We start from the raw sequence: 27,069 nt of genomic DNA, 5'->3' as shown, positions 1-27,069 counted from the left end.
GTGTCAACTATTTAGGAGGAGCATGTTGGGACAAAGGTCTCAATGATTGATAATTTCAACAAAAATGGTAGAATAGAATGGGAACCTCACTCCTCTTTTCAACGCAAATTGAAAACTCCTTGGAAGGATTGGAATCAGCTCTCTCATCCAGGTTGGGAACCTGAAGGAGGTAGGAGAAAGGAAGGAAAAAGTTGGTAGAAATCTTGTCCACCTTGGCAGGGCAAATGTGGGAGACATAAAAGCTTGGGCCATTCGTAGGCCTCTTCGATGGTCAGGAACTTCCAGCAACTGCTTGTTTGGAGGCCTTGTGCTTTCGGGAGGATGAGGGAGGCGTAATTCTACCCTCTATTGTATTCTATGCTTGTTCCCTGGGGACTGAACGAATGGAGGTAACCAATTAGCGGTCGGTATTCCTCTCAATATTGTCACCCGATAACTCAATTGAAGCTAAAGGGAGGGGTTGATTGGCAGAATCATCCCCTTCGACCATTCGGTCAATAGAGTCATCATCGGAAGTTCTGCCACTACCCATTGAAGAAGAAGAAATGAATTCTAAGGGTTTTTCGAAGGAAAACAAAAGGCAAGAATCCTAAGCAAGCTAAGGCAAAAGTCACGAACAGAAAAAGGAAAATAAGTGATTGAATAGAAGAAGTTAAAGTTGAGGACTAAGAGACATACTTGTTTGATCTTAAATGGTTTGGAGATTGAAGCTAGAAGACTTGAAATTGCAAGAACTTGTTGAAGCCTCAAATGCAGACAAGTTCACGAAATGGAAAAGTAAAAGTTGAAGTTGAGAAACGAAGGGGTTTAAATATACCAAGAGCAAAATTTGAATGAACGAGATTGATTTTAATCAACGATTGAGTATGAAAGACGTTCGAGTATAAACATCCAACAAATGAGATCAATCTAAGATCAACGGTTGTAGAATGGAGACGGTTCGTGAAAGAGAGCTTCATGATGGTGGACGTTCCCAATAAACACATGGTGTCACAAGAGCAAAGCACGATGAACAAAGGCGGCTTAAGAAGACGTGACGTTTCTGACAATGAATGCGAAGCCTAAGGAGCGATCGGGATATCAGGGAACGTTTGAACTTCTCTCTGCCATACCTAAGGCTCATAGTCGAGATGACATACCAAGCGATCAGTTTATCCCTCCCGATCCCTTGGCCTGGGGGGCTCATGATAAAGTAAAAAAATAACAATCAACTAGACCAAACCACAGTTGGTTCGATTAGTCCGGTCAGGACCAGCTTAGGAACCGAGTTAAGAAGTATCGTAAGCATGAAGAAACCCAACGGTTATAGAAAGAGACATGATCCCGTAAAATTCATGATAGAAGATCGTGCTCTATATGGAAACTGTAACCGACTCCAATTGAGGGAAAAACCCTACGATTGGACGACAACAAAGAAGAGTCATGAGTGAATCCAATGGTCGAGAGTAAGAGGTAATTCTAGTATAAACTAAAGGATCACACAAGATAGAGGTATCTGAATCATTTCCCTCCATTATCGTTTTCAATTAAGTTCTATAACTAACCAAGAGCTTTGTGGTTAATACCTCTGCATGCCATGCTCGTTTGCCCATCGAGAATTCTTACAGCTGAAGGCATTCCACATCAGCAAATATATCGATATAATGGTGAATCTGAACCATTGCATACCTTTCTTATTCTAATGCTTGCATTCTTCTGTGCTTCCCAGCCACTGTTGCCAGCTGCAAGCCATTATAATCTAACTACGCGTACAAGAATACATCCAACAGTGGTGATAGAAAAGCCGGTTACATATGTAAATACAAGGTCTGTTTTTTTCTTTTTTCTTTTTTTTTTTTTGAGTAAACTAAACCTTCACACTTTTGTCCCCCATCCCCTATAGCCCTTATTAGGAACACTAACCCAACTGATAGACCATGCGCTCCGCCAATGTGGGGCCCACCAATTTGACATATCTATGCAACTCAAGTTCCAAGTATCTCCTACCATCACGACTGAGCGCTTGCAGATCCTTAACAAAAGAAATGAAATACAGATTAATATTAGAGTGAAGGATAACAAGCCACACACACTGCAGTATCTGTGGTTGATGTAAACTACACACGAGGTTAACACTAACAACCACATAAGGCCTCATTCTTTTTGGACAAAACAAATATTTCTTTTGCTTTACAGGCTACTCATTTATTTGTGGAAGATGTGACGCAGTAGAAAAGAAGTAAATGAAGGGAAGAGAAGGGAAGACAGAGCAGAGCAGAGAGAGAAGAAGAGAAAGAGAGACGGGGGGAGTAAGACAAAGGTTTTAAATTAGAAGAGAAGTCAAAGAGAAGAAAACCAGCTTACAGTAAGAGAAAGCGCTACAGAGAAATCAGAAACGAATTCCTTGAAGATACCAATTGATATTTTTTGAATTAACAGATGTACCACACTGTCAGCTATTGATATATAATGGGTAGTATTCATACCTTGAATCTTAGACGTGAGCTCTTTAAGTCAATCAAAACATTGTTGACACTTTCTAGTTCATCTGATGTCAAATCGCTAGTTTGGGGGCCTAAGTCATTGTCAGAGCCAACAAAATCATAATCAACCATTTCTATATCTTCATCACTGTAAATGTCGCTCTGGTCATCTTGACTAAGATCATCATGCAGTTCAACAGAATTTTCTGGAACCCTTTGTGAGACTTCATTTTGTGTAGTAGCAAAATCTGATAATACAACATATGGCTTTTTATCAAGTAAAGGCTTTGCAATATCATATGGGATCCACCTGGTAAACACAAGAAAGATCCAGTCAGAGAAGAATTCTAATAGGTAAACTGTAATAATAATAAAAACTTATCAGGTAGGTAAACTAAGAACTTTTATATATATATATATATATATATATATAAACAAGAGAGAGAGAGAGGTGCATCTTGTTACCACTTAGTAGGTAAACTAAGAAGTTTTAGCATTTCTTTTTTGCATTGTCATATTCCCAAAAGTTATTGTAAAAAAAAACAGAAAAGAACTGTAAAAGTGCCGATCTGCAAGCTACAGAAGTACTTTATTCTATGGTACTATAGTTAAACCAACTATTTGGAGTTGACACAACCACTTAATATAAAGGAACTCAAAATATAAAAAAAACTAATGCAGCCCACATCTGGACATTGGAGATAAGGTTTAAAGTTCAGAAATGCTAGCTGCAAGCATCTTGACAATAAGACTCTGGATTCCCTGGAGCTCTAGACCCGTAAGCATGACTCATACCTCTCCCCACAATTCCTGGTTTCCAGGATTGAACCTTCTTTGGACCATGGGCTTGGTTTGAATCAGAGAAAACTGGCCCAAAACCAGAACCATGATCATGCTGTTTAATTAACTGCAAATTGCAATAAAACATCAGTGCTGATTTATATTTCATTTCAAAAGCTGTCTATATTATTTGGGTGTCCGGCACCTAGTTATAAGTTTCTATGATTACTGTGACTACAGCTAAGTTCTCATGGTAACAGAAGGAAACTCACTGGTAACGTAGAGGGCATAGAAGCTCTGATGGTCGAAATGCTGCCTTGTATCTCATCTTACCACATGAGTGAATGTAATAGCCAAGATAGTAGTATTGAATGCTAGGACAACGAACCTGGTTCTCTTTTATCCAACCTATTTCTTGCAGAGCTGAATATTTACCCATTGCTAGAAAGGCAAGGTCAGGATCCCAGAACATATATTTACTTGACAGACACCGTGGAAGGATATCCACTACACCAACTGCTACCAACCGCCCATCAATCAGATACTGTTGATGGAAAGAGCCAAAACCACAAGACGGAATCGTACCGTCACCAGAATCTGGAACAAAGCCCAAGGGAGTGTCAACCAAAAACCTTCTGTATGAACTTTCATTGACTTTATTAGGTGGATCTTTATGCACTTTAATTTGGTATCTTCTGTACAAAGCATATTCTTCCGGATCAAAACTAGACCTTTTCAATCGGATCTCAAGCTTCCGTCTTGGCCGGCCACATTCCCTGTTCTTCTGTGTACAGCTATGTTTACTTCCACTGACTTTAGGTGATTGGCCAATGGTATTATCCATGGTAACTCCCTCAAATGATGAAGCTTGTCTTGTAGCAGAATAGAAGTTAATATGCTCATTGCAGGCTCTGATTGACAAACCAGAAAATTCTACAGGTTGATTTAAAGAACATACCAGCATTTCTGCAATAGTTTTTGGTGAAAGGCCAATAGTACAATCATTTTCATTTGAGCCATTCCTCAATGGTCCTAACACATTATCTTTCTCCAATTGTATAGACTTCCTTAAGGTTGCTGCAATCTGAAATGAAATGTTGCTGGTGTACAACAAATCTTCAGATCCTTCAATTAGTTTCTTTTTGGTTTGTGTGACCTTTTTCACGGAAGCCTTTGGTAGTTGAATATTGGAAGTAAATTCTTCACTCACAGCAAATGCACATACCGCATTATCAAGTTGGCTAGACAGAAGTTGCAAATATTCCCCTTCTTTGTCATTCTCCTTGTAATTATCAACAGATGCTGACTTTGTCATATAACTTGAAGCCTTGTTACTGGCTAAGCTGCTTGAAGCCTCAGCAGTATTTTCTTCTGTCAATGTAGGCCTTTCAATATCTAATGTACCATCCAGAAACCTAGAAAACGGTTTAACCACATCAGCAATCTACATAAGGAGGACATCTAAATACTTTTGGAAGTAATTATAGACAATTTGATAGCATCAAGTGTATCAATGCAAGCATATCCAGTAGAATTAATTATTTGGGTTCCAGGCTAGGAAATCTTTTACATTATAAACAATCAGACAGTAATGGTGTAGGAAGTTCATCAAATTCATTTTTGAGTCCTAGTTCATATAAATTTTCATGATATTATGGGTCTTGGTCATCCTTAACTTTGAAATCAACCACACTAGCAACAAAAGTGGGCTCCACATTCATATGGTCATCACACTGTATTGAGTGTTAATAGCAAGCGTACATTGAATGAGATCATCCAAGAGTTTCGTATGTGTTACTGTCAGTTGATGTGGAACAAACTTCTCTTACTTGGCATTCCATTATTCGCAGCCGTCTCGATATAGTTGTGCAGGTGGCAATCCAGATCAGACTGCTTCAAGTGATTTGCTGTAAGCGATCTGATGTGGATCACAGCATACATGGATTAATATCTGCATGGCTGCCAAAAAGAGTTCTATATTGATATGGAGATCCTCAAGGTGTGGTCAACAATCATTCATTGTGAACATTGGTGCACCAAAAGTTGATGACACCGTGCCTATATATTTGTGTACTGGATTCACAATGTTTGATAATAATTGAAAGAGATGTCACAAATGGAATCCACTGTCCTATGGGAGAATATCAAGGAGAGAGAATGCTTGTTATTGACACATCCAACGCCATTGTGATGTGAACCAAAATTCTCCCCTTGGCCGAAACCCTCAGTTGGGCCCCAAGCCAATGCCTAGAGGGAAGCCTCCCTAGGCTGGCCGAACCTTTTTCTTTTTTTCTTTTTTTGGGTGTTTTGGTGGGGGTGGGGGGGGGGAAGACAATTTTGTCCTTATTCCCCCCTTTGACTAACTTCAGCATGCGTCTTTAGTTAATTAAGTTTTAATTTCAGCATGTGAGTCTTTAATTTTTTTCTTAAATTCCAGCATGTCAGCTAGAGTATTTAGATAAATAGAATTCAGCATATGTCAATCAGTCTTTAGATAATTAGGATTTTACTTCAGCATGTGTCAATTAGAGTCCATTAGATCTTTTGTTATTCATTTGGTTGGTTGTGATTCAATGTAATGCGGCCCTAACTATAAAGGAGTCCCATTTAGGTTTAGTGTCTTTTAGTAGGCTATAAATAGGCCTATTCTTTCTTTGTAATCTTAAATCCAATTATTTGAATAAGAGTTAATTGATTTGAGAACCGTGGTTCCTGTTTGCGGGGGGCATGGTGGGTTTCCAGCAAGTTTCTTCTTCAAAAATAAGTAATCATCTTCTGTCTAGCACTCTTCCTTCAGTCTCCATCAACCTCTATAAGAAACTGCAGCAGCCTACAAGTATGTACAGCATACCCCAGTCCCACCCCCCTTCTCTCACCTCCTACAGCCCCTCCCCTGCCTGCACAACCCTAATTCCCCCTTCCCCTTGCTGTTGTACTCCGGCAGCATCATTCCCCAAGCCCCACAACATCCCAGCCTCTTCCCCAACTCCCTACAATCTCCTTTGGACCCTCCCCTACCCTACGAAACCCCCCCCCCCCCCAACTCTCCAAACTTCTCAGCCCTCTCTCTCTCTTCTTCCCCAGGGCAGCAGTAGCCACCCTCCCCTGTTACCCTAATCCACCCCCCACCTCCCCATTCCCTCCTAGTTGGATCGCATATCACCCGTCATCTCATCCTTGCCCTTAATTCCATCTAAAGTCTAAAACCCTAACACTTCTAAATTCCTGTTTCATCTTCTTCATTAAAATTCTGCAGTTCATCTCCAACCTCTAGACCTAAACCCTAGTTCAACATAAACCCTTAACCATGCTCCAAAACCAGTCAGGCTTAGCATCTCCTACACCTACTCTACTTCCCCTTCCAAATCCTAACCCTAGTTGACTACCCTAAAAGGCACACTAAAGTAGAAAACCTCCAACTAAACCAAAACCTGTTAGGACCGAATCTGAAATTACAAAATATCAACAATAGCCCCATTCCTAAACCTAACCGAAACCCTAAGCCCCTAGTTCCAAAACCCTAACTGTTAATTCCGGATCTAAAATTATCATTACAGGCTTACAGCAAGGTTTCAATTCAAAAATCCTCAGCCCCTTAACCCTGGTGAACCCTACATCTCATAATATTAGACTTATTTGCTGGAAGATTCTAGGCAGCCCTTAATTTTAGGGAAATCCTCAAAGAACCCTAACCCTAAAATTGGGTTTCACATCACATTGGTATTATGGTAAATTGCTTACAATAAATTTTCAAAATTAATGTTCATTAATGTCACTTCTACAATCCACCAAACATTTTTCACATGTTTCATTGGTCCAATCATCAACTCGACATTTCTAGACAAGTAATTTCAATTGATCGTGGTCAAACAGCAATTACATTTATGCCATATTGTCTATTATCTGATATTAGAATGCGGAAAGAGTCCAAAAGTCACTACTTCTATGGGATATACAAGGTTCAAGATGTCGATCTCAAGGCCCATCTTGCCAACTCAAAAATTGAGAGTTGCCTTGAGACATCGGGTACATCCGGCGAGTCAGTGGAATTTTTTCCCCCAGCTTGAGGGTTGTAAGCGGTTATTTGAAGCTAAAACCTGGTGTGCAGCCTATTTCAGCCACTCTGAACATACTGATGCCCTCAGATTTATGAGAAGATAAAACAGTTTTAACTGTGAGTTCCACTTTGGACCCCAAGCTGGAAACTATGATGCTGAACTATAACCTTCAAGTGACCTATTGTACACATCATATAAGCATATATTAATGCTCAAAGTTGAAAGCCCAAACAAGTCTTTAGCGCATCATTCATGTTCATTGTTCAAATGATAACCCAATCACCAAGAGTCAAAACTCGAGACCCCAATGTGCTAAGCACATAATCTCGTTTCACTAAATGGAAGAAGAGAGACATCACGATATCTAAATTGTTCTTGTACCATGCTTATATAAAAGTATAAGTTTTAGTATTCATTCGATTCAGAATAATATATACTTCACAGCTATCCTTCATAGAATCCCGTAGGAAACCTGACTCTTCCCATGATTCTTTACTAATCAAGTATATTTTTAATTGGGGGGCACCAAATTGAAATCACACATAAACAGATATAGTGTTGGTTATCTTTGTATTCTATAAATAGATGGGAGATAGATCATTACCTGATTTGCTTATCCCAAATTAGAAAGATTTGCAACGGAAGAAAACTCGAATCCATGTCGTCATTCCTCCACAAAATTGTCACCAGCAAATCCTCCACAATCTCAAGGAAAGGGAAGAAAATCCACAACCCACATGCCATTGTGGATGGATGGAAAAAAAGGAGATCAAACCAAGGAGAGGAAAACCTTTCACGAAGCTTTCCTTCTGTTCTTGTGTTTCGTGGGAGAGAGAGAGAGAGAGAGAGAGAGAGAGAGCCATTTCAAAACTAAATTGCTGTAACTCTCTTGTGTGCGGCGTGTTGTGGCGGTTACCAAAATATATCCCTATATTTTGTAACCGCCCAACAAGTGAACTTCCACTTTTGCCCTTAGGCAAATTAATAAATGCCAACATCTCCCACTTGCACAAGCGCAAGTGTCAATCTCTCTATCACAGTATGTCCCAGACACCCATGTATATCCCAGATATACACATTTTTTTATTATCTCTCTACTATATATCCTAGATACATAGACCACTTGTGTCCCAGACACCAACATCCACAAATCATACGGGCAAATGGGTTGTGCGACTGGTGATATACCTGCACTTGTGAGCCCCAAACTAGAAACCTTCCCAACAAACCATAATGGCAGCATCACTCAAAGAAACACATCAAGTAAACATTAGTATACCACAATGTCCTAGGTTTATTCAAACTCACCAGACAAAAAGGTATCTCAATCCCTCTGAGAGATCACCTTCTTGTCCTTAAAATGTTCACTACTGTAACTAATACAGCTGGCGCTAGCAAACACTCTTAAGGTGCAGTTGAATCAAACATTTTCCTTCGCCCTAGACCATCACTACGCTTGGGATTGACTCCTTTCCCGTTAATGTCCCTTTAGGTCGAATCTATCATGACCATAGTAACACCCCAAAGTAGACACATCAACTCCTCATTTCCTGATGTCATCAAAATTCACTAAGGACACCAATGGACCATAAGGTCTAGGACCCACACAATGAAAGGAGTAGGGATCCATCCACTCATTTCCAATGATCGCTAAGCACACATAGTATGATATAGGTACTATGGTGCAGCATTCTATACATAATAGGACATATGTCTCTCCCATCACCATACAGGTCTAAGTCTAGTTGCACCATTTGTGCCTAACCTAAGTTTCTTTATTATCGCTACCCCAACGCCACATAAAGTACTCACACCTGACTTCTATAAGCAACACGAATAGTGGGAACATTCATGTTGATTCTCTTCACAATAGAGAAACTCATTTTGATTCCAAAATAAAGGCGACAACATGATAATGAATCGACCTACACAAAGTCATTCACAATCTGTCTCATCTCTGCTCGCTTCCAAAGCGCCAAAGGCAAATGCTCGAGTGAGTGAGCCATTCTCATGCCTATTGACATATCACGTTTTATGCTAGAAGAACACAATCACATATAAAATGAAAAAACAAATGCTAGAATGAACTCATATTATTCAATAATAAGAAAGTTTTAGTACAAAAATAAGTCACAATCTACACAAGCCCAAGGACTTTAAGTGAGAAATAAAAACATCCTTGACTATAGGTTTGGTAAGAGGGTCAGCTACCATCTGACTAGTAGATATGCGCTTAAGTACAACTTCCTTCCTTGCTACAATGTCTCTAACAAAATGATATCTTACTTGTATATGTTTGGTCTTCCCATGATACTTGGGGTCCTTGACATAACTAAGAGTTGTTGTACTATCATAGAAGACAAGGGCAAGCTCTTTGGATGTCAACACAAATCCAATATGTCGTAGGAACCTCCTCAACCAAACAGCCTCTTGTACCGCAGTTGAGCATGGCACATACACTGCTTCCATGTTCGAGAGTGATATACAAGTCTGCTTCTTCCTACACCATGAAATGGCCCCGCCATTCAGCACGAAAGCATATCCACGGTACCTTGTGTCGGTGATAAATCGCCGACAAAGGGTGATTTTTCGCCATATCGCTGGGGGGCGACACGAAACCCCCCAGCGACACTGATTTTACATTAAGTCGTCGACTTATCGGCATATATCGTCAATTGAGCGACATCCCGTCGAAGTTTCATCGACTTCAGCGAAGCAGAGACGAAAACACACTAACAGAGACGGTGAGCGAGCCTTAGGGGCCATTCCAGCGGCGATGCCACTTGCGTATCTGGTATCCCAGAGTGGAGGCAGGGAGATGTACTTGCCGGCGGCGATGGAGGCTGTGTGGGTGTCGAGACTATCGGAATCCCTGAGAGAACGGTATTCATACCATTGGTGGCCTCAATGATTGCAGAGAAACCTAGCTCCGATGTTCTGCGAAGTCGACCGAAAACCTTCCATCACCATCGACAAACCAAGAACGAGAGAGAGATAAAGAAAACCTGAGAACCTTCATCACCACCGGCAAAGAACGAGAGAAAGAGATAAATAAAACCCAGAGAAGTCGAGAACCTTCATCCCCACCGCCAAAGTCCAAACCAAGAATGAGAGAGAGATAAAGAAAACCGAGATAAATGGCATTTTGTTTGTTGTGTTCACGTGATGACGGTCAGTTTTTAATTTTTAAATATTAAATGGGTACAAAATGTTGAGTAAAGACGTCCCATCAAATTTGTAAAGAGTGATATTTCAAATATTTTAAGTTTTTAATTTGTTTTTAATTGATAGAATATTAACGGGTACCGTGCAACTGAAGTTTCCTCACCCCAAAAATCGCCAACATGTCGACGATATGTCGCCGTGTCGGTGGTGTCGCCAGCCACCGACACGGCGACTTGGTCCGACACGTCGGACCTTGAGCATATCTAGAGGTTGATTTACGCTCATCAATGTCTCTAGCCCAATCGACATCTCTATTGCCAACCAATCGCAAATCCAATCCTTAGTAACACAGCATGTAGTTACTCGTTCCTCTGAGATATCTCAATATCCTCTTGACCACTTTCCAATGCTCTATGCCCGGGGTTTAATTGGTACCGACTAACCAAACCCACTGCATAACAAATATTCGGCCTAGTACACATCATAGTGTACATAAGGCTACCCACAACACTGGAATATGGAATTCTTTCCATTTTGGCTTTCTCCATTGGAGTATCTATTGGTTTGCAATTGTGCATCTAGTATCTCTTAAAGACATTGTCAATATAGGTCTCTTGAAATAAACCCAGTAATCTCTTTTGCCTATTTCTGACAATCTTGATACTAAGCACATAGCTTGCTCCACCCATGTCCTTCATATCAAATATGGAGGACAACCATTTTTTAATGGTTCCAATAGCTCCTTGATATGCTAGCCATTAGTATGTCATCTACATACAGTGTCAGGATGACATAATTACCATTGGATCTTTTGGTGTAAACAAAATGGTTTTCCCCAAGCATGGAAAAATCATTTTCCATCATAGCTTGGTGGAAGAGCACATTCCACTGTCTAGATGCTTGCTTTAAGCCATATATGGACTTCTTGAGCTTACACACTATGCGCTCTAGTCCCTTAGCTTCAAAGCCTTGAGATTGATCTATATAAATCTCTTTTCAAGTTCTCCATTAAGAAAGCAGTATTTACATCCATCTGGTAAAGCTCCAAGTCCATTTGAGCAACAATGGCTAAGATAAGGCAGATGGAGGCAAACCTAACCACAAGGGAAAAAGTTTCATCATAATCAACACCCTCTCTTTAGGTGTAGCCCTTATCCACTAAACGAGCCTTGAATCTCTCAGTAGATCCATCCGCCTTTCTTTTGATCTTGAGAACCCACTTGTTCCCAATTGCCTTTTGGCTCGGTGGTAAGTCAACCAAGTCTCAAATATGGTTACCTCTCATCAACTCCAACTCTTCTTTGAGCTCGTTCCCACAAGAGCTTCCTGCACACTCTTTGGTTCATGCTCATTGACTGGAATCATCTCAGTCATCTCACAGTCAGTCTCTTTAGGAGCTATCATGTAAGCTTCATCCTCTATGTTGAAACGTCGACGAGGAACTAGCCTGCGCTCACTACAGCGCAAGTGCATGTTAGATTGTTCACCCTCTGAGGGAGCTATCACATCTGCACTCCCATTCCCACTCCCACTAGGATCTTCTGGATGAACCCCAGGTTCATTATCCAAAATCTGAATCCCTCGAGTGACAAGATCACTATCTTGTATTTTAAAGAATTCCAACGATTCTTTGTTAACTCTTACAAGAGATGGAAAATCATTTTCCAAAAATGTTGCATCCCTAGGCTCGAGTTCCGTTCTCCTCTCACTCTCATCTAGGCCAATAAAGGCATGGCCCTTCGAGAGTTCAAAATATTTTACAAAGATACATTTTCTTCCTCTGGGTCCAAGCTTCCCATATTGGTGAGAGGTAGAGTGAACATCTGCTGCACCCCCATGCCCGCATGTTGACTCAAATCAGGTTTCCTTCCAGTCCACAACTCATATGGTATGGAAGGAACCAACTTGGTTGGAACTCTATTGAGGATATAGGCTACAATCAACAAAGCATCTCCCCAATAAAAGATGGGTAGTTTTGCCTGCGCCATCATGGATCTCACCATGTCTAGCAAAGTTCTATTCCTCCTCTCAGCAACCCCATTTTGCTGTGGAGTCCCTGGAATAGTAAGTTGCCTAAATATCCCATTTTCATCACACAACCCTTTGAACATATCAAAGAGATATTCTCGACCTTTATCTATTCTAAGAGTTTTAATTCTTTTATCTAACTGATTCTCAACTAAGTTCATGAACTTCTTACAACATTTTAGAGCTTTTGACTTATGAGAAATTAAACTCCGCCAGTGTTTTGCTGCCGGTCCCAAGCCCGGGTAAAGGAGGAGGGTTGGTGCGTCAGGTCGGCAGCCGGCACCGGAAAAATCTAGCCAAACCTTTTTTCATGGATTCGACCTTATATGATATAAGCTATGCTAGGGCGTTCCCCGACAAAAGAAGCGACGCGCTACACTATGGCCCGGGTGTAGTGATAAGTGGGCAAGGGTTAGCTAGGGCGCCCCGAGCGACGCGTCGCATCGGCGCCCGGATGCGGTGATAAGTAGGCAAGGGTTCCCGCGCCGTGGACGAGGGCGGGTAAAGAAGCTAGTCCATAAGCATAAGCATAGGATTAGATTGGCATCTTGGAACATAGGATCTCTAACTGGTAAGAGCTTAGAATTGATAGATGTTATGAGGAGAAGAAGGATTAATGTAGCTTGCATTCAAGAGACTAGATGGAGGGGTAAAAAAGCCAAAGAGTTGGATGACTTTAAACTTTGGTATACTGGGGAGAAAACAAATAAAAATGGAGTGGGTATAATAGTGGATAAAGATTTAAAAAATGATGTGGTGGATGTTAAAAGAGTGGGTGATAGGATTATTGCTATCAAGCTTGTAATGGAGAAAGAGTTCGTAAATATAAAGGGGATACCAATGCAATGTGGAATGAGATGGCTATGTGTATTAAGAAAGTGGCTAAAGATGTTCTAGGTGAATCAAAAGGAAAGATCCATTCTTATAGAGAGACGTGGTGGTGGGATAGTGAGGTTCAAGCTGCCATTAGGAATAAAAAAGCTAGTTTTAAGACATGGCAAAGAACTAAGGATGTTGAGGATCTTCAAAGGTATAGGTTAGATAGAAATGAAGCTAAGAAAATTGCGGAAAAGCAAGGGAAAGGAAGTATGAAGAGTTATACAATAAGTTGGGCACAAAGGAAGGGGAAAAATCTATTTATAAGATAGCTAAGATGAGGGATAGGAAGAGTAGAGATCTTGACCATGTTAGATGTATTAAAAATGGAGATGGTAAAGTATAGTTTGTGAGGAGGATATTAAGAAAAGATGGGAAACCTATTCTCTAGTTTACTAAATGAGCATTCTCAAGCACTATGGTTCGGACGATACACTCACCAAGGCACCGGTGTCCGAACTTATATTCGTAGAATTTCGATGTCCGAAGTAAAAGAAGCTAAGGAGGATGAAACTCGGCAAGACACAAGGTCCCGATGAAATCCCAATTGAAGTATGGAAGAGCTTAGGAACCCATGGACTAGTTTGGTTGACTAAGTTGTTTAATAAGATTATGAGCACAGGGAAAATGCCAGATGATTGGAGGAGAAGTGTTGTGGTTCCAATTTACAAAAATAAAGGAGATATTCAAAGTTGTAATAACTATAGAGGCATTAAATTGATGAGCCATACGATGAAAATGGGAGAGAATAATTGAAACCGGTCGAGACACTTAACTATAGTTACGGAGAACCAATGGGTTATGCCGGGAAGATCTACAACGGAGGCTATTTACTAATTAGGAGACTTATGGAAAGGTATAGAGAATGTAGGAAAGACCTCATATGGTATTTATTGATCTAGAAAAAGCATGATAGAGTCCCAGAGCGTAATTTGGCAAGTACTAGAGAAAAGAAGTGTTGCAAGTAAATATGTAGATATAGTTAAGGATATGTATGATGGTTCGGTGACTAGTGTTAGAACAGGTGGGGGGACAAAGTAATGAATTCCCGATAACAGTTGGGCACATCAAGGGTCAACTTTAAGCCCATATCATTTGCACTGGTAATGGATGAATTAACCAAAGACATTCAAGATGAGGCCCCCGGTGTATGCTCGGATGATATTGTGTTGATTGATGAGACTCAAGTGGGGATTAATACCAAATTAGAATCATGGAGAGTAGCTGGAATCAAAAGGCTTAAACTAGTAGATCGAAGACAGAATATCTAGTTTGTAACTTTAGTCATGATCGGGCAGATGATGAAGTGGTGATACTGACGATAAAGAGATTCCTCGAGTGATTGTTTAGGTACCTAGGTTCAATCATAAGTAAAAGAGGTGATTTAGAAGATGAGGTTTCCCAAAGAATTAAAATAGGGTGGATGAAGTGGAGAGGTGCATCCGGGGTCTTATGTGATCGGCGTATTCCATTAAAGCTAAAGGAAAAATAGGACCGTTGTCCGACCAGCATGATGTACGGCAGAGGGTGCGTTAAGAAGAATCAATAGATAAACCGAGCAGAAAGAGGATGCAAGATGGATGAGTGGCAAAACTAGGATGGATAAGATAAGAAACGATCATATAGAGTTGGTCCGGGAGTTGCTCCTATAAGTGATAAGCTGAGAAAGTCGTTGAGGTGGACGCCACGTCAACGGAGACCTATAAATGCTCCTGCTCGAGAAGTGATATAATCCATATTGAAGGAACTAGAAGAGCTAGGGGTAGACCTAAGATAACCTTAGGAGAAGTGGTGAGAAAGGATATGTATAGCTTAGGCCTTGTATCTAGCATGGCCTTGAACAGAACCGATTGGAGGGCAAGAATCCATGTAGCCGACCCCATTTAGTTGGGAAAAGGCTTATTGTTGTTGTTGTTGTTGTTGTTGTTGACTTATGAGAAATTAGATAATATGACCATACCGTATATAATCATCTATAAATATGATGAAATAAACTTGTCCTTTTTTATTATGCACATTCATGGGTCCACAAACGTCTGAATGAATAAGTTCTAGAGGAAAAGAGGCACTCAAAGCCTTTTTGAATGGTTTTCTAGTTGCTTTCCCTGGTAGACATGAATCACAAGTTGGCAAATCAGATAATGAACCTTGGCTTAAGAGGCCTTCTCTTGCCAACATGTTCATCCTATCTTAAGCCAATATGCCCTAGTCTAGCATGCCACAAAATAGAATCAATACACACAGTATTTTGGCACACAAAAGCACTATTAAAATTAGATAAACAATCAATTGTATCTAATACAATAAAACCATTCTGTAAAAAACCACAACTATAAACTTTATTACCTAGATACAAAACCAAAGAATTGTTCTCAAATACAACTCTAAAACCATGTCATATAAGAAAATTAACAGAAACAAGATTATGCCGAATATCTGGAGCATACAACACATCATGGAGTAACATCGTCCGGCCACCCTGCAAAACTAATTTGCACGTGCCAACACCATGAACCTCCACACTTGAGTTGTTCCCCATCGTTATTCTTCTGCTTCCTCTTGAAATACGACGGCATTCCACGAAGCTTGAGCGTTCCCTTGTTATGTGTTCTATCGCATCTGAATCAACAATCCACAAAGGACTTAATTCAGCACGCATTAAAGAACTTGTTACATAACAAGATGAGGTATAACACAAAGTACAAACCTCATGCTCAATGCAATCATGAGCAAAGTGACTAGGCTTTCGGCAATTGAAGCAAATCACAGGTAATTTATTTTTGCAGCTCTAGTCCCCCTTGAACGCTTAGGGCTATTCTTGTTTCCTTTGCCTGTAACGCTGAGGTTGAGCTTTTTCCCTCTTGTGCTTAGAGCCTGCACCCTTATTAGTGCTTGCTTCAGCAACAAATACTTCAGTGGGAGGGGAATCAACCAACATCCGATCCTCCTCCAGCTCAAGGTGCTTAGCAGCTTGATCAAAAGTCTTGCCATCATCAGCACGAATCAAGAAGATCTTCATGTGCTCCCAAGTCTTTGGCAAGTGACCGATGACTGCAGAAACTTGTTCCTCATTAGTCGTTTGGCGCCCCCATGCACTCAACTCACTTATCATGTTGGACATGATGATTATGTATTGCCTTGTGGTGTGACTCTAGCGCATCTTGTAACCATCAAAAGTGAGTTCAAGCTAGCGGCCTCTCGTGGTGGAAATCCTTTCATACTGAAACTTCACTACCTCCCACAAAGACTTTGCAGTCCTATACTTCTCAAATCGAAGCATTAGATCATCCATCATAGAGCTCAGGATAGTAATCCTAGCTACCCTGTCCTTCCTCTTCCAAGCATTGTAAATCTCAAGGTCCCTGCGATGATGTGCAGTGGTACCTTCTTCAGGTTGGGACACGGTCTGGTATATGGTTTCCAGCATATCCTGCTCTTCTAGGAGATATTACACCTTTCAGTGCCAAAGGTCATAATTCCTCTCATTCAGCTTATCTCCTTTGGTGAGGTCAACAACAATGCTCTTGGTAGCAACCATTTAAACTAGAGACTATACATGCAAGGATGAGTTCTACTTTTCTAGCATAAAACATAAGCAGCAACAAATTCATACTAGCATGGTCAACCTATGGGACAAGCATTTGAACAAAAAAAAAATGCTAAGAAACATCCAATCAAATCCTTATGCAAATCCACATAGAATTTATATACTAGTTTCATTCTACGCTAGAAGCATGATTAAATAACCCAAATCAAAATTGTTTTACCATTTACAAAAGTAAAAACACTAAATCATACTCATGCTATGAGGTAATTCAAACAGAACGCTTCTAGCCCAGTAGCTCCCACTTAGCCCCATTAGGCTCTTAATGCCAAAAACATCACTCAGTGTGTCGGGCTACTGGTGTTCAGAAAGTCAAAAACACCTTCTGAACCAGACAGACTGTCAGACATTCAGAGACAAATCGCCATCTGACAATCCGTCCGAGACAGATCACAGTCTGGGAGTCTGTCTGGTCCTCTGTGACCAGTTGGATGGTCCACTGTGATCAGACGGACGTTCGTCTAGTACTAAATGGCGTTTTGACGGAAAAAAATCCATTTTTCTCCCAAAAACACATGAAAAATCCAACAAACTTAAAAGAAATTTATTCTCATGGATTATCAATTCATGCATGTTTTTACAGAAGGGAAATCATTAGGATCCTCCCATCTAGATTCCAATAAAAAATTTAATCAAAGAATTTAGGGTTTTTATTAAACCCTTCATCCTCCCTTTGGATCCAATCTAAGAAAACAAATAAATGAATCGGGAGGAACTAAGAACCGTGGGAACCTGGCTTTGATGCCAATGTTGGTTATCTTTTTATTCTATAACTAGATGAGAGATAGATCCTTACCTAGATTCACTTATCCCAAATTAGAGAGACTTGCAGCGGAAGAAAACTCGAATCCACATCCTCGTTCCTCCTCCACAGTCTCAAGGAAAGGGAAGAAAATCCACAAACCCAAATGCCGTTGTAGATTGATGGGGAAAAAAATGAGATCAAACCCAGGAGAGGAAAACCTTTCACGAAGCTTTCCTTCTATTCCTGCATTTCTTGGAGAGAGAGAGTGAGAGCCATTTCAAAACAAAATTTCCGTAACTCTCTTGTGTGTGGAGTGTTGTGGCGGTTACCAAAATATATCCCTATATTTTGTAACCGCTCAACAATTGAACTTCCACTTTTGCCCTTGGGCATATTAATAAATGCCAACGTATAGCTTATGGCTTCAAAGGTGTGCATGGAATATGATCTGAATCCTATTCAATCAGGGTATTGTGAAAGGAAAAGAGAACAGGAACAAGAACTAATTCAGTTAATTAATTTTCCCCATCACTCTTGAGAAGAGCTCTCTCATTTATTGGGTGGAAAAAGGGTTTTAAGATACCCAATAATGAGTTCGTCTTTGCCTAATCGAATGGCTACAAGAATGTGAAATGATTCTCTTGTGTGGAATGGCTTGTGAGTGGAAAAGAGCCAAATAGTCTAAGGAGCATCTTCATACATTAACTTTAAGGTGACAAGACTTTCAGTGTCATTTTTATGTATGTTGTGATCGAACTGCCTCGCATCAGGAGAGACAATCCCTACCTAGAATTCCCCTGCAATTGTTAATTTGCTATAGCCAGCCTACTGCAAGTAGTCTCTAGAAGTGATAAACTTTTCATGGAAGTTACCTACAGTATGATGACAACATTGGCCAATTTAGATACAGGAGACCCCTCCTAGGTTCCAGAAAGCTTGAACTTCACAGCTTGCTAATCATCAAGAGTCCCATAATAAATTAATTCAGAAAACAACTACTACCTTACTCACAAGTGCATGGGATTTTCTTCTGATCATCTAGAAACACTCAGAAGAAGAGAGGAAGAATAGAATTTAATATGCAAAGGAGGCATCACAATGATAAAAGAAGTGTCAACCAACATACCGTTGCATTCTTCGAGATACCCGACGTTGCTCTTTAGAAGGAACAAAGTCATCTGCCTTCAACCGGATGGTATAGGAGGGGCAGCAAGTCCTTTCCATCTCAGGTTTGTAAAGAAAGCGACCAGATCTCCTCCAGCCCCGATCAAGAAGATCTGGCAAGAAAAATACAACGCATTGAGAGCAAATAACAGGATAATCAATAATTTCATAGCACACTAGATATACAACTGATTTCATAGGATTTTTGCTTAAACAGAGAGAAGATTAACCTTTTCTATTAATTTGATAGAATTATTTACTACCAATCATAATTATCAATTATGTATACAAACAGTCATGCATAGATACTGTGACACGCAAACAATTACCAAACAGTTGTCACATAACCAAAGCAGAGCATAGAAAAACGCATATCAGAGATCAAATTATGGATACTAGCACATAGTTAACTCTTCTTACTTAAAGGAGCTTGTTCTTATTCTTTATTTCATTTATTCTATTATTAAAATAAGGTTATTTTCTGATCATTTAATCTTTTTGTTAGTACACAAGCCCAAATAAACAAGATTAGCCTTTTCGTATTGCTGCTAGTTCAAAGTCCAGATGATGTTGAAGGGCTGGCAAGTGGCAACATGCACACAACTTTCCCAAATCCATCACATGGGTTCAGCTGATTCAGGGAATAACTAAACCAAAGATCCATTACAAGAGTTGTTGAACTGGTCCAAATAGAAATTGTGTGAATAAGAAAATTGCCCTAATTTCTTTCAGTTTCATAGAACAAATAATGGTCGCCTAACCGCTTCAGCTTTTCAAGAAAGCATACTTCGTGACATCTGAAGCTAGTATTCAATAAAAAAGAACCTTGCAGACCCAAGTCCTCATAAGTTGTACAACCACACCTTTGGCAGACAACAGAGGCATTTTTCTCACTTTTGGTGAAGGTTTGACATTTCTCAGGAAATATGTATGATTGTTGTGTTTCTAGTCCCCATGTTATTTAAAAATTTTAATAACATCTATGTTGAATGTTAAAAAAATTATAGATGGATTTAACTTTTAAGATCACATACCTATTGTGAACTCGAAAGTAGTGGAATAAGACACAGATGGTGTCTCTTTGCATTCCTTTAGTTGACATTCAACCCATCCAATTTTTCATATTCCAACTCAGCAAACCACAACGATGAAGGTTCAAGGGTCTCCCTCTCTTTTCAGAATGAGGTAACAGAAAGCACTAAGGCTCTCTTTGGCATGGTTTTCATTTTTATTTTTTTTTTCTATTTTTCAAAAATTTATGCAAAAAACCATTTTGGGTTTAAATGCAAAAATCGTTTGGTAATTGACAGGTGAAATAGATTTTGCACTAAAAAATACATTTGGCATATCTTTCTATAAAATGATTTTTAATAGATTCTAAGACTTGTATTGAAATATATATATATATATATATATATATAGAGAGAGAGAGAGAGAGAGAGAGAGAGAGAGAATAGTCCTTCACAAGCTTAATACCATACAACACAAATAAAAGTATAAAACTATACTTGCAAGTCCACAATTAATACATTACTCAAAACAAATTAACCATCAATCCCTATACAACACATATAAAACTATACTCGCAAGTCCACCAATCATACGTCATACCAAGTAGTAGCAAGAAAACGATTAATACATTACTCAAAACATATTAACCGATCATCAATCCTTGTAGGCTTCTTTGATTTGGTTTACCATTAATCTTTGATACACTTCCCATTGTTGTTGCATACCACCTACCACATTCACAATGCTCACAACCTTGCCATCATTACTATCAGTATTAGCGATTTCATCATCCTAGCACTTTGTGGCACATATTGCTAAGATTTAAACTTTATTCTACACTCGCTTACATTTGAGAAGGGTGAGGGGAAGTGGAGTAATCCAGAAGGGTTCAATATAGATTGAAATTATATTGTTGTGAACTCCCCTAAGGATTGAAATTTGTCACTAACATTCTGAAGACAACTGCAAGCTTTCCCCATGACAAGACTGCCACCAATTTAAAATAGAAAGATGAATGGCGGCACGTATACATTTTTTGGATTGGACAGCCTTGATAAAAATATGGGGTATCTTTGTAAATATATATTTTCTATTTTATATATTGTATTTTAAAATTTCTAAATTTACAAAAAGAAGCCCCTAGTTGAAACTTGATTTAAACCCATTCCTGTCCCTGCATTGGCAGATGTTGAGAACCCGAAGTTGGCACATTTTGAGAGATTACACTTGAACGTAGTTAGGTTTGGAGGAATCAGAAGAGGAAATTTAGAGGTGAAGAGGATCATCATTCTTTTCAGATGAAGTCATTTTACCCTTTCAAGTGGTTCAAAAAAGGTTCAAGGACATTAAATTTTACATTGTGATTGATCGGCTCTGGAGCATTGGAGAAGGTCCTGATTTCCCATATAGGCTGCAAACGGAACCCTTTTTAGTACTCCAACCAGAGTATGGAGTCAAAGAAGTCAAGAAAATCAACTCACACCCTGGCATCACCAATTTAAGAAACATAGATGAATCTCCTTGTTGCTGCTAAATCCTGCTCAACCGCACGAACAAGTGAACCTGCAAAAACATGCTCGACTGGGTTGGTCGAGTAACGCCTCCGACAATCTAGTTAGTCGAATATTCAATCTTTAGATGAAGGAAGCCGGTTGCAGAAAGCAAATAGCTAGTTGGTATGATTCTAAAAAGCATACCCCTTCCTTGGTGTGGATATGGGTATTTATAGTTTAGGAGATGTTACCTTGGCTATGCAATGATAGAGTTCAATCTAAACTCTATAATTTTTCTTTTACTTGTAGAAGGAAGAATTGAATCTTATTCGTTTAAGAGAGAATTTAACTCATATTGTGACTGTGGAGTCCGACCTGGACTCTAAAAGAAATTCATCCTTCCCAAAATAGGATCCTCAGCCCTAACTTTAAGGAAGTTAATTACAACTCAGAAAGTAGTCGTTACCGGGCGCAAAACACCTCAGTTCGTTCGTGGTCCGACCAGGACTTGGTCAAATGATATTGGACTTGGTCAATCTCTATCAACTCGGACAAACGGGGTTTGCCCGTATCACTCCTTTCCTCCAAAAACAGAGAGAAGAGAGGGACAACATCGAAAACCGTCGATGAGTGACAACATTAGCAGGAAAGTTCATAAGCAATAAGATTGAAGGTGGGTTTGGTATTTGAACCTTGATCCTTTCTCTACTTACAAACAATAGTTTTGGGTAATCAACTACAGCTCAAACTTAAATCTGCAAGGATTTTATACTTTTTATGTTTTTTGACCTTCTCATTGGGCTCATGGAATTGGTTTGTGTGTTTCCTTCAAAGCTGTTTTTATTTGGACCTAGGAGCAGGGAAGAAACCTGAAACAGGGGAAATCCTTTTCTTGATCCATTTGGAAAGAAGGAAATCCTAGGAGCAAGGAAGGAAAGCTGCAACTGGGAAAATCCTTTCCTTAAAATCCAGTTGAGGTCACCTATTTCTTGACCTAGGGGCAAACAAAAGAACCAGAAACCGGAACCTCTATTTTCTTCTTCCTCCCATTGTCTTTCTTTCTTCTATTATAGTTGTTCGGAAGATTGTTCATTTTTTTGGAAGATAATTACAATCCATTAATCTTTTCTTTTTTCTTTTTCTTTTTTTTCCTTTTGGTAAATACAACCCATTAGTTCGTTGCAATCGGATTCCAACTCCAAAGGTGGTGGTTTAGCAGACTCCATGGAATGAGAAAGGGAAGACGAGAAAATGTAGCGTTTGTTTTATAAAATAATATGCTTTTATCGTTTTGTCCTCATTATGTATCATCTAACAGCATGTGTGTTTTAATTCACCGCAAAAACAACTGACTGGTTTTCAAAGAAAAATCAAAAACAGGTCTCTACCTATTTTCAGTTTTTGTATTTTTCTTTCAGCTTCTTTTAAATAGAAATTGGTTTCATAAATGATACCAACCACAAACAAAAACGTTTTTCTAGACAAAAATAAAAAATGAAAATCATACCAAGCATTGCCTATGAGTTTTATGCACATAGAGAAGATGAAATTCTAATTTCACAAAAAATTACCATCACCATTACCTTCTCTCTCTATTTTATATTTCTTTTTCCCTCAACTTTAACGGCTTAATTAGATCCCACTTGGACCCAACCAAGAGAGGGGAAAGGGACATTGGATTTATTTGGAGTTAAAATCCACACAACTAGGAACACCTTGGACACAAAATGTAGTGGGTCTAATACCCAATATGAATAACATCTCCCACTCATCACAAGTTGGCGGATCTCTCCAAACTAGAAGCTCTCATCAACTTAACTCCTTCAATCCTGAATTGGAGGAATCCATAGCAATGGGAGAGACCTTACGTTATTTGTGAGGGACTCATCACAGTGTGACGGATCACTCCAAACTAAGTATATTTCTACTAGTAATACTAGTAATAAGCTAGGGAATGCAGTAGCACATCTCAAACCTTTTGAGAACCAGAGAAGATCAACTGGGCCAAATTTCAGTTTTGGTCCACTTAGAACTCTAATTTTATGAGGGGATTTAAGATTGGGATGCACTAGCTACATGATAGAGTTTGATTTTGCTTCTATTTTAATTCTATATTATGATTAAGAAGCTTTCTTTTTCCTGATAATGCTTTGATTGTTTCATTTAAATGCAACCTGAGTGGCTATTATTTACTTTCTACTCTCGATGCATTTTCCCTCTATCGTCTATTGCACCCTCCCTTTCCCCTTCCTCAAGGCAATTCTATTCACTCTTACTGCTCTATTATTCTATCTTTAATCTTTTCTCTTTCGATCTTTCTATCCTCCCATCAGTATTCTGGCTTCTTTTAATATGGCCACCGCAGATACTGTTCTGAAATACCATCGGGTCTAAGATGAAAACTTGCCGACCCACCACACTGTCACTTTAAGCTTGAGATTCTGGGTGCGAGATCTTCAACCTCAAGTGACCAAAACCCCCCAAGTCTATGAGCCGTTCTTCTGCCAGGAGATACTCCTCTGAGTTCATACTTGAAATGGAAACTATCCCTAGTCCTTGCTTATGAGATTTTTTTACTAGCTGTCAGGCCACTCTTCTTATAAACTTAAAGACATTTACAGACAATGCTATAAACGTATTCTTTGGGTTGTTTAGAGTTTCGGTGAGCCTGTAGGTGCACACCCTTTTTTCTCGGAAACCAATATTGCATCAGCAAGTTATTGTCAGATAGAACATATGTAGTAAGTTGAAGCCTTAAAATACCAACCTTGGTAGTCATCTACAGTAAGAATATGAGATGTAAAACCTGCAAAAATTTTAAACAAAACAAAATTCAGGTCAAAGATAAAAAGGTGAAGTGAGAAAAAAATGAAAATTACCAACCAAAACAAGTGGATATTGATGCTGCCACTAGCTATAAATGTCCAACACAATACATTGATAATCAAACTCATAGACGACATAATCATCAGACCTACGATGCTCATCTTCTAGTATCCTAATGTGCAATGTGAAATTGTGCACACATTGGTGTTAAAATGTTATGTGCTTCCAAGTCAAATGCAAAATTGCTTTACTACATTTATCATGCAATGTCCGTCTAAAAAGGGTGAAACCGGTGCCCAAGGGAAGTGGTCAGGTTAAAGCATAATAACACTTTTATTTCTCAATAATGCACTTCCGGTTATATAATTCAAGCTCTCTTTAAACTGAGTAATAATGTGAACTCATTCCAAAAAAATTCTAATATTCTTTCACAAAAACTAAGTTGGGTTGAATACTCAGGAAGAACAAGGGCTTATAATTTGATAGACATCATAACCATAGACAGAGTGGAATTGTGAAGTAAGTTCATCAAACTAATCTTGAACAATTGGGTTGAGGCTTACTAGATTTGTTTAACAGTTATTTATACAGTTATTTTCAAATATTTTCCGGTTCAATATGAATATTTAAGAACGGAGGCCCACTTATAGTGAACAACACATTTGAGAACTGTAACAATCTGAATCAGATGAGAAATTCATCAAAAATTGAAGGGTTAATGCCTAACGGAGAGCTGAACATGACTCTATATCGGTTCAGGGCCAAAATCTGAAGGATCAGCAGTCAATTATGAGATTTTATTCGCCGGTTGAGTGTGTAGGAATAAATTTATTCTAATCGAATAATAAAGGTAAATATCTTATTAGAGATCCAAAGCTAAGTTCTTCACCCAACTACGAAATCAGCTCTCCTCCATTAACGAGCGTGCAAATTTCACAAAGGAAAGTCTCCTTTTTCCGGTTCCGAGTTCTCACGATAACCATGTAACGAACAAAAAGGCAAATGCAATCGATCAATAAAGAGAAAGCCTATTCAATTTAAATCGACAGAATCAGGTTTCGAGTGAGGGTACCGTGAGAAACTGTGGTTGTTCCACCAGATTTGCAGTAACCGCAAGAGCTCCTATAGCTGTCAACATCAACAACGACACTTTCACCTCTATTGCTGCTTTGGCTTCCACCAGTGCTGACCTCGTTGCTTCTAATGTTTAGCGCCATTAACAAAGCTCAGTAGCGTGATCAGAATCAGAAACACCCAAAGTATCACAGAATCTGAGGCTCTTTTTGATCAATTGGAACCTCGAGTTACCATACCGGTGAAGGATTTCTATGGTCATCTTCACTTCTACCAAGTTATATTTATACACGCAAAGGCAGCAAAAAGTCTACTGACGACGAAATTTGTAGTAAACGTTTTTCTTCAAATCTGGAACGCGTCTATATATCATTGAAACTTGGAATTTGCTATCACCGAAAAAGAAAAAGGAAAAAGATAATTACTATTATTGTAATTTTTTTTTATTTTTTATTTTTTGGAAATGAGGTTCTCAGAAATGTACTATCTATTTCTTTATGAATATGTGACATGTACACTAATATCCCATCTATATTAATTAAAAAGCTCCCCTAGGATCCAGATGAACCTCATATCTAAAAAAAAATGAAAAATGAAATGAAACTGAGTGAGTTCTTTTACCCAAAAAAATCTTTTTTTTTTCGGAGGCAATGGAAAATAAGATAGGTTTTTTTAATCTTTTTCGTTTTTTCTAAAAAAAAATTGATAGAAGAAAGAAGATTGTCCAGCACTTTATGTTTAGGGTTAATTTTTGGAAAAATTATGTAATTAGCTGCTTTTAGATTTTCCTTATAAAAATAGTCACTCAATGTTTTACTTTACAAAACTAGCTAAAATTGAGTTTGCATTTACAAAACTAGCCAAAATAATGTCTTTTCGCCTCTTTGGACATTTTTCCTCTAAAATTGACCATATCGGCATAGGGGTGAAAATGTCCAAAGGGTATGAAAAAATAATGACTTTTCCCTTTTGGCAAAATAGTGGGTTTTCCACTCGATGTGATCAATTTTAGGGGTAAAAAATGTCCAAAAAGGTGAAAAATCAATATTTTTGCTAGCTTTGTAAATGCAAATTCCGTTTGGGCTAATTTTGTAAGTGAAATATTGAGTGACTATTTTTGTAAAAGGAAACCTAAAAGCAACTAATCACGTAATTTTCCCTTAATTTTTCTTGTGGGGAAAAATTAGGATCATACCATTCAGCTAAGGATTTCAAATTATGATCATCTAACTTTGATGGATAGAACTCTTTACCATACATTAGGAGGAGAGTTCACCATTAAGATATATAGAAGGATGTGTTCCCCTCACACCCCTCCACCACACATTAAGAGTGGGTCCACCTGTGAATTTTAACAAAAAAAAAAAAAAAAAAAAGAGTAGGTTCTCTAATGGGGCCCCTCCTAATATGTGGTAAAGAAATGTGAGGGATCCAGGAATTTCGGCCAAGTGAGATCATACTTATATGTGTGTTGTACAAAAGAATTTGATTTAATATTGACTAGTTGTAAAATCCATATGTAGCATCTGATAAACAAGGGTAATTTGGATCCTCTCCTTGAAGAGGCTCTCCCAATGAGTGTGTTAAAATACAAGATTCAGTCAAATGTAACATTCCAAATTCAATGAATATCCTTTGAGCTTTTTTACATGAGCCCCCTCCATTTCAATTGAAAATTCGGCGCACCCCCCTCAAAATTGAAACCTTACAAAGCCCCCCCCTCCATATTTATCACCGTCAAGTTTCCTTTTATTTCAAAATTGTTTTTACAATTTTACCCTCA

The 27,069-nt window shown here is 38.9% G+C and overlaps 1 protein-coding gene across 2 annotated transcripts; it reads right to left on the bottom strand.

The window, feature by feature from the left end:
• Positions 1 to 609: 609 nt before the first annotated feature.
• LOC149008213 (arginyl-tRNA--protein transferase 2-like) lies at positions 610 to 25,611 on the bottom strand. Of its 2 annotated transcripts, none has more exons than XM_089164985.1 (6): positions 25,102 to 25,278; positions 24,154 to 24,192; positions 18,845 to 18,995; positions 3,515 to 4,657; positions 2,466 to 2,772; positions 610 to 2,011 (listed from the first exon to the last, which is right to left on the bottom strand). In XM_089164985.1, the coding sequence occupies exons 3-6, from the start codon at positions 18,940 to 18,942 to the stop codon at positions 1,898 to 1,900; spliced, it is 1,662 nt and encodes a 553-aa protein (XP_089021111.1). In that variant the 5' UTR covers positions 18,943 to 18,995; positions 24,154 to 24,192; positions 25,102 to 25,278; the 3' UTR covers positions 610 to 1,897. The 2 variants fall into 2 exon arrangements, with proteins under 2 accessions (XP_089021111.1, XP_089021110.1); XM_089164984.1 differs by lacking the exon at positions 25,102 to 25,278 and adding an exon at positions 25,285 to 25,611 and having other exon boundaries at positions 612 to 2,011.
• Between the last annotated feature and the right edge of the window lie 1,458 nt (positions 25,612 to 27,069).

The sequence above is a fragment of the Hakea prostrata genome, chromosome 8, assembly GCF_041222555.1.
Source record: "Hakea prostrata isolate BN-2017 chromosome 8, UWA_Hpros_2, whole genome shotgun sequence".
NCBI lineage: Eukaryota > Viridiplantae > Streptophyta > Magnoliopsida > Proteales > Proteaceae > Hakea > Hakea prostrata.
The sequence above is the reverse complement of the archived record's forward strand: the minus strand, read 5'-3'. Positions and strand labels throughout refer to the sequence as shown.